Raw genomic sequence first — 13,406 nt, 5'->3', positions numbered from 1 at the left:
GTGATGCCAATTATATCATATTCATTAATTGCTGCCTGTGCAGTTAATTCGTCCACTTTATTACGAATACTCCTCGCATTGAGGCACAGAGCCTTCAGACTTGTCTTTTTAACACACTTTGCCCTTTTAGAATTTTGCTGTGCAGTGGCCCTTTTTGTTTTTTGCCTTGGATTTCTCTGCCCTCCACTTTTACTCATCTCCTTTCTGTCTTTTGCTTCTGTCTCCATTTTGTTTCCCTCTGTCTCCCTGCATAGGTTCCCATCCCAATGCCATATTAATTTAACCCCTCCCCAACAGCACCAGCAAACACTCCCCCTTGGACATTGGTTCCGGTCCTGCTCAGGTGCAGACCGTCCAGTTTGTACTGGCCCCACCTCCCCAGAACTGGTTCCAGTGTCACAGGAATTTGAATCCCTCCCTTCTGCACCATTCCTCAAGCCACGTATTCACTTGAGCTATCCTGCGATTCTAACTCTGACTAGCACGTGGCACTGGTAACAATCTGAGATTACTACCTTTGAGGTCCTACTTTTAATTTAACTCCTAGCTCTCTAAATTCAGCTTTTAAGGCCTCATCCCATTTTTTATCTATATCGTTGGTACCTATATGCACCACGACAACTGGCTGTTCACTCTCCCCCTTCAAAATGTCCTGCAACCGCTCCGAAATATCCTTGTCCCTTGCACCAGGGAGGTAACATACCATCCTGGAGTCTCGATTGCGGCCGCAGAAACGTCTATCTATTCCCCTTACAGTAGAATCCCCTACCACTATAGCGCTCCCACTCATTTTCTTGCCCTTCTGTGCAGCAGAGGCACCCACGGTGCCATGCACTTGGCTGCTGCTGCCCTGCCCTGATGAGTCATCCCCCCAACAATATCAAAAGCAGTGTATCTGTTTTGGAGGGGGATTACCACAGGGGACCTCTGCACTACCTTCCTTCCACTGCTCTTCCTGTTGGTCATCCATTCCCTATCTGCCTGAGTAACCTTTACCTGCAGTAAGACCAACTCACTAAACGTGCTATTCACGGAATCCTCAGCATCGCACATGCTCCAGAGTGAATCCACCCACAGCTCCAGTGCCACAATGCGGTCTGTCAGGAGCTGCAGCAGAGTACACTTCCGCATATCTAGTCATCAGGGACACTGGAAGTGTTCCTGACTTCCCACATAGCACAGGAGAAGCATGACACATGTCCGAGCTCTCCTGCCATCACTTAACCCTTAGATTAACTTAATTTGGCAACAACAATGATAAAGGTTACCTACTGATAGGGAAAAGAAAAAGAAAAACTACTCACCAATCACCAGCCAATCACTTTCCCCCCTTGGCTGTGACATCACCTTTCGATTTCTTTCTACTTCTTTGTTTACCTTCTGCCCCTGCACCAGCATGAGCTAGCCTCTCTGACGCTGCCCCGGACTCCCGCTGCTCGAACTCCCGCCTCTGCCAACTGTTGGTTCTTTTATAGGCTTCTCCGATGCTGCCCCGGACTCCCGCTGCTCGAACTTTGTAGCGCGACAACTGGAGGAAAAATGCAGGGAGCAGCGCCAGCCCTTATACATGGCCTTTTTCGATCTTACAAAGGCCTTTGACACCGTCAACCATAGGGTCTATGAAGTGTTTCGGATGAGTATGTACGGACTCAGGAAGGCATCGCAAAAGCTGGTTTTCAGCACACAATGCGCATGCACTGAAAACCGGTTTTACCGATCGGTCAAGCTCTGGCTTGACAGATCCTCCATATCGCCACAGCCAGGACATTCCCATTGGCAAGATTGCGGTATTTACCCTTCTCTTGCCCAGCGGATGTCCTGAAAAGTCTTGCGCCTGGTAAAAAGCAAGCGCATTGCCTACTTTTACAGGCGTAAAAGTTTTAAAACATACAAAAACATTGTAAAATAAAATTTAAAAAACACATTTTAACGTTAAAAACTCTGCCCACTGAGGTAAGTTTATTTTGAACAATAATTTAAAAAACTTTTTAAAAAATCGGAAAAATAATTTTTTATAAGACATTAATAACTTTAATTTAAATTAAACTTCAATATTTTTTCTATTTTTTATTTGTGTTTTGGTGTTTGGGGGAGGTGTTTCTCAATCATAATAATGGGAACCCCTACTTACGGAGTTCTCATTATTATGAATGAGAAAATACTGCACCTGGATTGGCTGCTCAGAGTCATGTGACTCCAGCTCCAGCTTGCGGACGTCCTGGAAAAGGTGATTCCAGGGTAAAGCAGTCATCATCATCATCATAGGCAGCACCTTGAAATCGAGGAACACTTGCTTTCGCTCTGAAAGTTCCCAGGTGGCTGTACAGTTCAATGTGGGAATTACAGTCTCTAACAGGTGGGACAGACACTGGTTGAAGGAAAGGGTGGGTAGGGAGCCTGGTTTGCCGCACGCCAATTCCGCTGTCTGCGCTTGTTTTCTGCATGCTCTCAGCAACGAGACTCTAGGTGCTCAGCGCCCTCCCTCCACTTTGGCCGGTCTTGTGCCAGGGATTCCCAGGTGCCGGTGGGGATGTTATACTTTATCAAGGAGGCTTTGAGGTGTCCTTGAAGCGTTTCTTCTGCCCACCTGGGGCTCGCTTGCCGTATAGGAATTCCAAGTAAAGCACTTGCTCGTGTCGGGCATGCGGACGATGTGGCCCGCCCAACGGAGCTGGTCGAGTGTGGTCAGCGTTTCGATGCTGGGGATGTTGGCCTAGGCGAGGACGCTGACATTGGTGCGGCTATCCTCCCAGTGGATTTGCAGGATCTTGCGGAAGTATAGCTGGTGGTACTTCTCCAGCGCTTTGAGGTGTCTGCTGTATATAGTCCACGTCTCTGAGCCATATAGGAGGGCAGGTATCACTACTGCCCTGTAGACCATAAGCTTGGTGCCAGATTTGAGATCCTGGTCTTCAAACACTCTCTTCCTCAGGTGACGGAAGGCTGTGCTGGCACAATGGAGGCGGTGTTGGACCTCGTTATCGATGTCTGCCCGAGGTATGGAAAATGGTAATGCAGTAAAAGAGCAATGGAGGGCATTCAGAGAAGAGATAGTCCAGCTACAAACTAGGCATATTTCTTTAAAAGGGAAAAGATAGAGCATCCAAAGCTAATGTGCCCTGGATGACAAAGGAAGTAAAAGTTAAAATAAAATAGAAAAAGGAGGCTTATGACAAATGTCAGGAGCAAGATTCAGTTAATAACCAAGAAGATTATGCAAAGTACAGGAGCGAATTGAAAAGGTTAATACAGCAGGCAAAGATTAGTAGGAAACATTACATTGAAACCCAAAACATTTTTGAAACATATGTCAGCAGTTTGCTAGGGAAACACTCCTCCCAGGTGAAACAGTGATTTACTTGTATTTCTTGCAATTCAGTATACTGTATTCACTGCTCACTATGCGGTCTCCTCTACACTGGGGAGACCAAACGCAGATTGGGTGACCACTTTGCGGAACATCTCCATTCAGTCCATAAGCGTGACCCCGAGCTTCCAGTCACCTGTCACTTTAATTCTCCACTCCACTCCCATTCTGGTCTCTGTCCTCGGCCTCTTATACTGGGTTCCAACAAAGTCCAACATAAGTGAGGAGCAGCACCTCATCTTTCGATTAGGCACTTTACAGCCTTCTGGACTCAACATTGAGTTCAACAATTTCTGACCATAATCTCTGCCCCTAGTTTTTTTTCGCTCACATGGCAGCTGTTGATGATTCTGCCACTGCCACTTATGCCTTATCTAGAATCATCTTTTGTTTCTTAACTTGTCCCATTACTATCTCCTTTTGCCTTGCACCATCATCCCTTTTGTCTTTTAATCTTTTCTGTGTTCCACCCTATCATACCCCTTCCCTTTTGTTCTTTCCTCCCCTCCCCCCTTTCGCTGCCGCTACACTTGCTTAAAAATCTGTTACATCTCTAACCTTTTCCAGTTCTGAGGAAGGGTCATTGACCTGAAACATTTAGGGGACGAAATTGCCCTTCGCCCCAAACGGGACGCACCTTTTGAAATTAAATGATTATTCTCCACCCCAATCCTTGGGGAGGAGAATAGTGGGATGTTGCCCTCTTTTTGTTTTGAGTTTTGGTCGGGGTGGTGTTTCGGGCAGCTGCGGGGCGGGGGGTGGGGTGGAAGGCAGGCGGTGTTGTCAGCGCAACGCGGATGTGTCGCATCGCACTGACGCATATCAACGTCCCTCCCCTTCAGTTAAACAGGAGGGCCTCTGCGAGCTCTGCAGCCGCTTTAGTGGTGCCCACTGAGCCACTAGGGAGGGCTTCGGCCAGGCCAACAGTCTGGCACCCAAGAAGGGGTGCCGGACTACCTGTAGCCGCCATTGTCAGGCCGACTTCCGAGTCGTCCGACAATTAAAATAAAATGGTGGCCGTGGCGGTGCGTCCTCCCCTTTAAGGGCAGATACGCCGCCCAGCCACTGGCAGCTTCCTGCCGGGAAAAGATGCTAGGGGCACCGACTGGTGGCTGCTCTGCTCCTATGGGGCAATTTCCCTCGCGGGGCAGAAAGGGATCCCCGCCGGGAAGTAAGGGGTCAGCGCCTACCTGAAGGGGTGGCAACATGTGCGAATCAGTAATGGACCTTAAGGAGGTGGGCAATTTCGGCCCTGAATTCTGTTTCTCTCTTCACAGATTCTGCCTGACCTGCTGAGTATTTCCAGAATTTTCTGTTTTTATTGCTAGGGAAAATGTTGGGAAATTTTGATGCAAAAGCAGAGGACATGGCAAAAGTATTAAATGAGTACTTTGCACCTGTCTTCACAAAGAAAGCGGATGACGTGAAGGTTAAACTAAAAAAGCAGAGGGAAGTTATGGACAGGATGATGATGATGATGATAATGATGAATCGTAGCTAGAGAAGATGTACCAAAAAGATTATTACTGAAAGTGGGCTAGTCACCTGATCCAGATGGAATGCATCCTAGGTTGCTGAAAGAAGCAAAGGTAGAGAGAGCAGATATACTGGTCACAACCTTTCAATCCTCACTGGATACAGGAGCAGTGCCAGAGGGCTGAAGGGTTGTAATGTTATAGCACTATTCAAGAAAGGAGAGAAGGATAAATCATAATACTACAGGCCAGTCCGCCTTGAAAGGAAGTTATTGGAAACCATTATCAGGGACCAAATAAATTTCTATTTGGAATGGCATGGGTGAATTAAGGCGCGCCAACATGGATTTGTTAAAGGTAAATCATGTCTGACTAACTTGATTGAATTTTTTAATGAGGTAACAGAGAAGGTTGATCAAGGTAATGCAGTGGATGTTGTATATATAAACTCTCGGAAGGCATTTGGCAAAGTGCTATCAAGGAGGCTTGTTCAGAAGATAGAAGCCCTTGGTCTTAAGGGAAAGTGGTGGTATGGATACAAAGTTGGCTCAGTGACAGGAAGCTAAGGGTGGTGATCAATGGATGTTTTTCAGAATGGGATGTAGTTTGCAGTGGTGTTCCCCAAGTATCAGTTTTAGGTCCATTAGTCTTTTCAATTTTTATAAATGACCTACACTCAGGTGTAGGGAGTAGCATTATAAAGTTAGCAGATGATACAAAACTTAGCAAAGTAGTAGATTATGATGAGGATAGTTATCGGCTTCAGGATAACTTAGACAGGATGTTGAAATGGGCAGAAGCATGGCAGGTGGAGTTCACTGTGGAGTGTGAAGCGCTGCACTTTGGGAGGACTAATATGGAAAGTCAGTATACTATAAATGGCACGTTTTTGAAAAGTGCAGATGAGCAGAGAGACCTTGGTGTCCATATACACAAATCCTTAAAGGTGGCAGTGCAAGTTGATAAGGTGGTTAAAAAAGTATACGGGTTACTTGGGATTATAAATAGAGGAATAGAATATAAAAGCAAAGAGATCATGCTAGAACTTTATAAATTACTGTTTAGGCTTGAGACGGAGTATTGTGGACAATTCTGGGCACCACATTTCAGAAAATATGTAAAGGCATTAGAAAGGGTACAGAGAAGGTTTACCAGGATGTTACTAGGGATGAGAGACTTCAGTTATGAGGAGAGGTTGAAAAGTTAGGACTCTTCTCCTTGGAACAGAGAAGGTAAAGAGGTGACTGTTATATATATGGACTTGTATTTACTCTGTACAGCCATCAGAGGGCTCATTCCCCGGAGTCCCAGGGAATCCCATAATCCCTTGGGAGCACAGGTATTTAAGAAGGCTTCACAGGTTGGAGAGGCACTCTGAAGACCTGCAATAAAAGACTAAGGTCACACTTTACTTTGAGCTCAGTGTTCAGTCTGACTCTTTCCCCATACACAACAGTGACCTAATAGAATGAGAGGCTTTAATAGAGGAAATAAGGAAAAAGTATTCCCCCTGACAAGGTCAACAACTCGAGGTCATTAATTCAAAATCATTGGAAAGAGATCTAAAGGAGAGACGAGGAGAAGTATTTGCACTCAGAGTTGTTGGGCTCTGGAATGCTCCACCTGAAAAGGTAGTGGAAGCTGATTCCATCAATAATTTGAAAAGGGAGTTGGACAGGTACTTGAGGATGAGGAACTTATGGACAATTGGTTGGGATTGGAACTAAGCACGACTGCTCTTTCAAAGAGCCAGCAGAGGCACGGCGGGCCGAATGGCCTCCTTCTGTGCTATAAGTTTCAATGGGCCCAAGTTTCGGGACGCACCTAAAACGGTGCAGCCCGGACCTGGACGCCCGTTTTTCGCGCCAGAAAGTGCGCCTAAAGAAAACTTCCCTATTCTCCGGCTCCCTGCAGGTCTTCTGTAGCCGGGCGCAGCGCAGCACGAGCTGTTGGGGGCTGAGCCAGGTCCCTGCGCTGAAAACAGTGCCAGGACCGCTGCACATGCGTGCTACAGTGGGCGTGCATGTGCAGTAGCTCCAGGCACCCAAAACTGTGTGGGAGGGGCCCGAAGCACGCAGCCCCTAGCCCGAGCCGAATGGCCTCACTGGGGCTGCATGAATAAGGCTCCTCCCACGCCCAGCTCCTGCTTCCTCCCGACCCGACCTGACTCCCGCTTCCCGCCCCCGGACCCGACACCTGCTCCCCACCCCCATCCCCCCGGGGACCCGACCTCCGCAACTCTCTCTCCCCCCCCCCCGAACCTCTGCGACTCTCTATCCCCCACCCCCCCCGGACTTCCGTGACTCTCTCCCCCACGGACCTCCGCGACTCTCTTCTTCCCCCCCTCCCCCCACCCCCCCGGACCTCCGCGACTCTCTCCCACCTCCCCCACCCCCGCGGACCTCCGCGACTCTCTCTTCCCCCACCACCCCCCCCAGGACCACCGCGACTCTCTCTAACGCCCGCCCCCCCCCCACCCCCCCCGGACCTCCACGACTCCGTCCGAGACCTGATGCCACCTACCTGTAAATCTAGCCCGAGGTCCTGGGCCCGGCCGTTCAGCCTCCTTCTCTCCCTCCCCCACGCCCCCCCCCTCTCCTTCCCTCCCTCTCTCCTTCCCTCCCTCCCTCCCCCCTTTCCTTCCCTCCCTCCCTCCCTCCTTCCCTCCCTCCCACCTCTCTCCTTCCCTCCCTCCTCTCTCCTTCCCTCTCTCCCTCCCTCCTCTCTCCTTCCATCTCTCCCTCCCTCTTCTCTCCTTCCCTCTCTCCCTCCCTCCTCTCTCCCTCCCTCCTCTCGCCTTCCCTCCTCTCTCCTTCCCTCTCTCCCTCCCTCCTCTCTCCTTCCCTCTCCTCTCCTTCCCTCTCTCCCTCCCTCCTCTCTCCTTCCCTCCCTCCTCTCTCCTTCCCTCCCTCCCTACATCCTCTCTCCTTCCCTCCCTCCCTACATCCTCTCTCCTTCTCCCCTCTCCCCCTCCCCCTTCTCCCCCCTTCCCCCCTTCTCCCCGTTCCCCCCTCTCCACCTCCACCCCTCTCCCTCTCCCCCTCCCCCCCCACCTCCCTTCTCCCCCTCCCCCCCTTCTCCCCACCCTTCTTCCCCTCTCCCCCCTTCTCCCCCTCCCCCCGCCCCTTCTCCCTCTCCCCTCGCTGTCAGAAACACAGACACTGACAGACAGAGAGTGAGAGACACACATAGACAGACAGACAGAGAGATAGAGACACTGACAGAGACACACTGGGGGGACCGTCCCAGCACGCTGTTGGAGGACTCCCGGTGCTGCAGTCGGTAAGTAGAAAATGTTTTATTTATTGATTTTTAATTTTTTTTAATTTTTTATTAATTTTTTTTGATTGATTTATTGGTTGATTTATTGATGTGTTTATCATTTATTATTGATGATGGCTCTTTATTTGTAAAACTGAAGTGTTTAATGTTTGTAAACTTCCCTTTAAACCCCCCCACCATTCCCTATGCCTAATTTGTAACCTACGGCTGATTTTCTAAAGTGTAGACAAGGATTTTTCGAACGTACAAAAATCTTCACTTACTCCATTCTAAGTTAGTTTGGAGTAAGTTTTCACTGCCGAAACTTTGAAAACAGGCGTAAGTGGCCGGACACGCCCCCTTTTGAAAAAAAAATTCTGTTCCAAAGTGAAACTGTTCTAACTGACTAGAACTGGAGAAAACTAAATGCTGAGAATTTGAAATTCGAAGATACTCCGTTCTACACCAGTTGCTCCAAAAAATCAGGAGCAACTGAGGCCGAAACTTGGGCCCTATGATTCTGTGACCGTGGTCAAGCAGCATTTAGAGGACTATGCACCATTCTGGGCTCCATACTAAAAAAGGGACAGAGAAGCAGTGACACAAAAAGTGCAAAAAAAGATTTGCAAGGATGGTAACAGAACTGAGAGCTTACAGCAAACAGGAAAGATTGAACAAAGTTTTGATTTAGAAAAGAGAAGACTTAAAGGTGACCTGACAGAGGTCTTGACAATTATGAATGGGCTGGACAGGATAGATGCGGAGAGAATGTTTGTACTTGTGGGAGAATCCAAAATTAGGGTCCATAAATAGTTACTAATAAATCTAATCGGGAAATAGGACAAATGTATTTACTCAAAGAGTGTTTAGGATATGGAACTCATTACCACAGGAAGTGGTTGAAGCAAATAGTTTAGATGCTTTCAAAAGGAAACTAGACAAATATATGAGAGAAAAAGGAATAGAAAGATATGCTGAATGGCTGAGATGAGATAGATGGAATGGTGTTTATATTCCACTCATGTGGAATATAAACACCAGCACAGACAATTTGAGCGGAATGATCTGTTTCTGTGCTGTATATTCCATGCAATTCTATGTACCAAAAGAAAATAGGATATGCAGGAGCAACTTTTTTTTATTAAAAGAGTGATAAATATGTGGAACAGAAACCTTAATGAATTTCAAGAAGGAACTAGACAGGTTCTTGTCAGCATTCAGGGTAATTGGAAATGCACCAAGGGAATACTGTGGATGGTTCGATGGACTGGAGATCTTCTCCTGCCTGAAACTGTTACTACTAAGTGACTATTTTATTCTGAATATTTTATTTTGTTTACAGGAATCTTGTCCTGCAGTTTCCATTTCAGGCGCAATCGGCAATCTGGGCACAAATTGTGGCCAAAATTGCGCTAATTTTGAGAAGCATTTATTTTCTCAGGTTTCTGGTCAAACCCATTTGCACAGCACCAAATGTAAAATTTGTCATGAACCATCGCAATCTGGCACAGTATCTTAGAATGTAATTTTCTTCAAAAAAAATGTTTGCTTTACAAAATATTCCTTGATATATTTAAGTGGTAACCTGGTGCAGTTTTATAAATACAGCTGAAAATGGGTTTATCACAAAAATAAGCATTTTAAAATCAATGTCTGGTCCATCACCTGTGAGTAACCTGATTTTAAACAACTAAAAATGACTTTAAAAACTATTTGCTAGTTATACTGGGGTACTACAGTCAGTTTCTAAGTAAATTAAAAAATATATATTTGGAAGCTTTTAAAACATGCCTATTAGTGTCATCGCGCCTAAAAAATCCAGCTTAATTTTAAGAGCCTTCTCGAAGGCCGCAGATAAGCGCAATTAGCGGAAACTCCCAATGGTGATTAATTCACCTTGGGGTTGTGGCAAATTTTTTGCCGGAGTCTGCTTCTAGCGCAATATTTTATAAACTGCTGCACAACTCGATTTGCGCTGGATGTAATTTGCACTTGAAATTCTTTTGCGCTGGCTTGGCCAATTTTTTGCGAATTGCACTGAACAAAAACAGCGCAAACTCACAGAAACTTCGGGCCCTTATTTTTAAACAGTCATTATATTGGTAAATTTGTAGCTGTCTGAAATGATTGTTCAAACCAGCTTCAAAAATGTATTCGAGTACAATTGGTCAGTTTTTTATGATTCAAGATTGGTAGTTATGGTAAAAAAAATGACTGCTCAGTTTTCTGCAACTTACTTGTACCTCATTACCAACTGAATTGAATTGCTTTTTATTTGTTCGCATTTCGTCAATCAGATATTTATATCAGCCAATTATTAAATTTGCCCCAAAAGTGTGAGATTCCTTTCAGTGCGATATCGTTGATGAAAATCTCGAAAGGCATGATGTGACAGATGTGTGTTTAATTTTGAGGCAGATTTACTGCAGATCAGAACTGACAGCATTGGAACAAAACTCCTGAATTTATAAACACCTGAGGCCCAAAATTCTAATCGGGCCCAATGCCAGAGAGAGGGTGGCGGTTCAACAGGTAGAGACAGGAATTTGTGGCTGATCCCGCTCGGATTCTGCTCCATTCCAAGGCCAGTCTTAAATTCCAGTGGGAGGGCAGCGAGTTTTCCTCATGGCCCCCACCTCATGTGAAGGGAGCGTGTCTGGGGAAGTTCCCAAGTTACCCTGGAATCCCACCTTATATGTATTTATAAGGAATCAATGGAACTCTTACCAGCTGAGAGCTCCATGGAGAGCCTCGACCTTGTTCAGAATATGGTAATCAGTACCAGAGGGGATCAAATAAATACCTAAAGCCTCCTTCAGGAGTTGAAGATTTGTTGACCTTCTTTAAATTTTTGGCCAGGCCTCGTGGAACTCCTAGTGAAGCAGTTATGGGCCAGACTGCTCACCTCCAACCAATTGGGACAGTTGCCACTGAGGTGCCCTTACAGGTGGGGGCTGCCTGTTCTGACTCTGGAAACAATCCCATTCTCAGAATTCAGGGTGGACTTCCAGTGCCCTCCATCAAACTTCTGCTGGCATAGCAGGCCCGTCAGAATTTCAGACCCATGGTTCATTCTCTGAACACAACTTGTGCTTTTACATTATAGTTACATAGGGGTCAAGTTTCGGACTGAGTTGCTCCTATTTTTTTGGAGCAACTGTTTAAGAATGGAGTATCTTAGAAATTGCAATTCTCGGAATTTAGTTTGCTCCAGTTCTAGTCAGAACAGTTTCATTTTGGAACAGATTTTTTTTTCAAAAGGGGGCATGTCCGGCCACTTACACCTGTTTTGAAAGTTTAGGCAGTGAAAACTTACTCCAAATTAACTTAGATGGAGTAAGTGTAGATTTTTGTACGCTCAGAAAAACCTTGCCTACACTTAGAAAATCAGGCGTAAGGAAGAGAGATGGAGCGGGGGGGAGGGAAGTTTACAAACATGAAACACATCATTTTTACAAATAAAGAGCCATCATCAATAATAAATGATAAATCAATTAACCAACCAATAAATCAAACAAAAGAGGGAGGGAGGGAGGGGGAGAGAGAGAGGGAGAGGGAGATGGAGAGGGGGGAGGCTGAACGGGCCGAGCCGACGAGAAGAAGCCGGGCCGAAAACTTTGGGCGGGGCCCGCCCCCAGCAAGATGCCGGGCGGGTGGGCCCCGCCGAAGGAAGAGAGAGCTGACCGGACCTGAAGGGGGGGAGCCGGAGCGGAGTGGGAGCTCGGGGGGAGGGGGGGGAGCGGATGGCAGCTGAGCGGGAGTTCGGGGTGGGGCAGATGGCAGTGGAGCAGGAGCTCGGGGTGGGGGGGGGGGGTGGGTGGGGAGCGTGAGAGAGCCAGAGGAAGTGTGAGCTGAACGAGGGGAACTTGAGCCACAGCCAGAGCAGGAGCTGGAGGAGGGAGGTCCAGTCCGATTTTCGCCGCTCCAGTGAGCCCATTTGGCCAGGGCTAGTGGCGGTGTGCTTCGAGCCCCTCCCAACATAGTTTTGGGCGCCTGGAGCTACTGCACATGCGCGCTAGGTCCCGGCATTGTTTTCAGCGCAGGGACCTGGCTCCGCCCCCCACAGCTCGTGCTGCGCCGCGCCGAGGGCCCGGATTGACCTGAGGGAGTGGAGAAGACCAAGGTAAGTTATCGGCGTGGTTTTGAGCGCGGAAATCAGGCGTGGGTCGCGGGGCTGCGCCGTTCTAGGCGCGGCCCGAAACTTGACCCCAAAAGTAGTAGCTTATCTGTACCTCCCTGGAGTTGAATAACTTGTGGTTATACTTCGTGATGTAGTTTTCATTGGAAGCTTGTCTCCAAAATACCAGACAAACTGCAGTGGGTCATCCTCTGTAGTTATTGCTGTGAATACGATGTCAGAATAGGTAGCATATATAGTCTTGTTTGTAGTGATAGAAACGGCTGTAAAACAACATATAGTTGGTTAATTTAAAGATTTAATTAAATCTATAATCTAATAATAATAACGATCTATTATTAACTATACAATAGAACCCAGAGAAAATAGCTTATAGTTTCTATATTGACATTAACACAGACAATTGACGAATTCAAATCAAAAAATTAACAGCATCTTGTCTTTAATGTTCAATGTTTAGTTTATTTAGTTAATTTTACTGAGGTACAGCTCAGGTACCATGCCATAATGGCCCGTCTTCATGTGTGGTCCAAAACAATGAAAGAGCCCATTCTATTCGCAACCTTGGCGTCCTATTAGACGCTGTGCTGAGCTTCGAACCCATAATATCCTCTCCATCACTAAGACCCCCTACTTCCATTACTGTAACATCGTCTGTCTCCACCTCTGCCTCAGCTCATCTGCTGATGAAAATCTTAAAGGGGAGGTGACGCTGCCAGCGATGCAATTTAATTTTTAATTATCGGCTGACTGCCAGGCCATCCAACAATTATGCCCCCGGGCTCGGCCTGGTCACCAACAGGCAGCCTGGCACCCCGTCTTGGGTGCCAGGCCGCTGGCCTGGCCGAAACCCTCCCTGATGGCCCAGCGAAACTAACTTAACAATATGCAGAGCTCGCAGCGGCTATCCCCTTTAACTGAGGGGGAGAGACATTGTGATGCGTCATGCTGACGTAATTATCGCGGCGCTGATGGGTGACCCGCTGCAAGGGCACTTCCGCCCCTCAGCCACCACGACATTCGCCCCTCAGCCACCACGGCATCCGCCCCTCAGCCACCACGGCATCCGCCCCTCAGCCACCACGGCATACGCCCCTCAGCCACCACGATATCTACCCCTCAGTCACCACGACATCCGTCCCTCAGCCACCACGGCATCCGCCCC

General features: G+C 47.4%; 1 protein-coding gene across 1 annotated transcript in view; it reads right to left on the bottom strand.

The window, feature by feature from the left end:
* The window catches only part of LOC139264127 (polycystin-1-like protein 1), a 245,772-nt gene that overhangs the window by 191,276 nt on the left and 41,090 nt on the right, over window positions 1–13,406 (bottom strand). Inside the window, exon 8 of the mRNA XM_070880217.1 lies at window positions 12,336–12,504. Coding sequence (XP_070736318.1) covers window positions 12,336–12,504 — 169 coding nt within the window. The remainder of the gene's footprint in view (window positions 1–12,335; window positions 12,505–13,406) is intronic.

This window comes from Pristiophorus japonicus, chromosome 5 (assembly GCF_044704955.1).
Source record: "Pristiophorus japonicus isolate sPriJap1 chromosome 5, sPriJap1.hap1, whole genome shotgun sequence".
Classification (NCBI taxonomy): domain Eukaryota; kingdom Metazoa; phylum Chordata; class Chondrichthyes; family Pristiophoridae; genus Pristiophorus; species Pristiophorus japonicus.
Note: the sequence above shows the minus strand (reverse complement) of the source record. Positions and strands in the feature narration are given on the sequence as shown.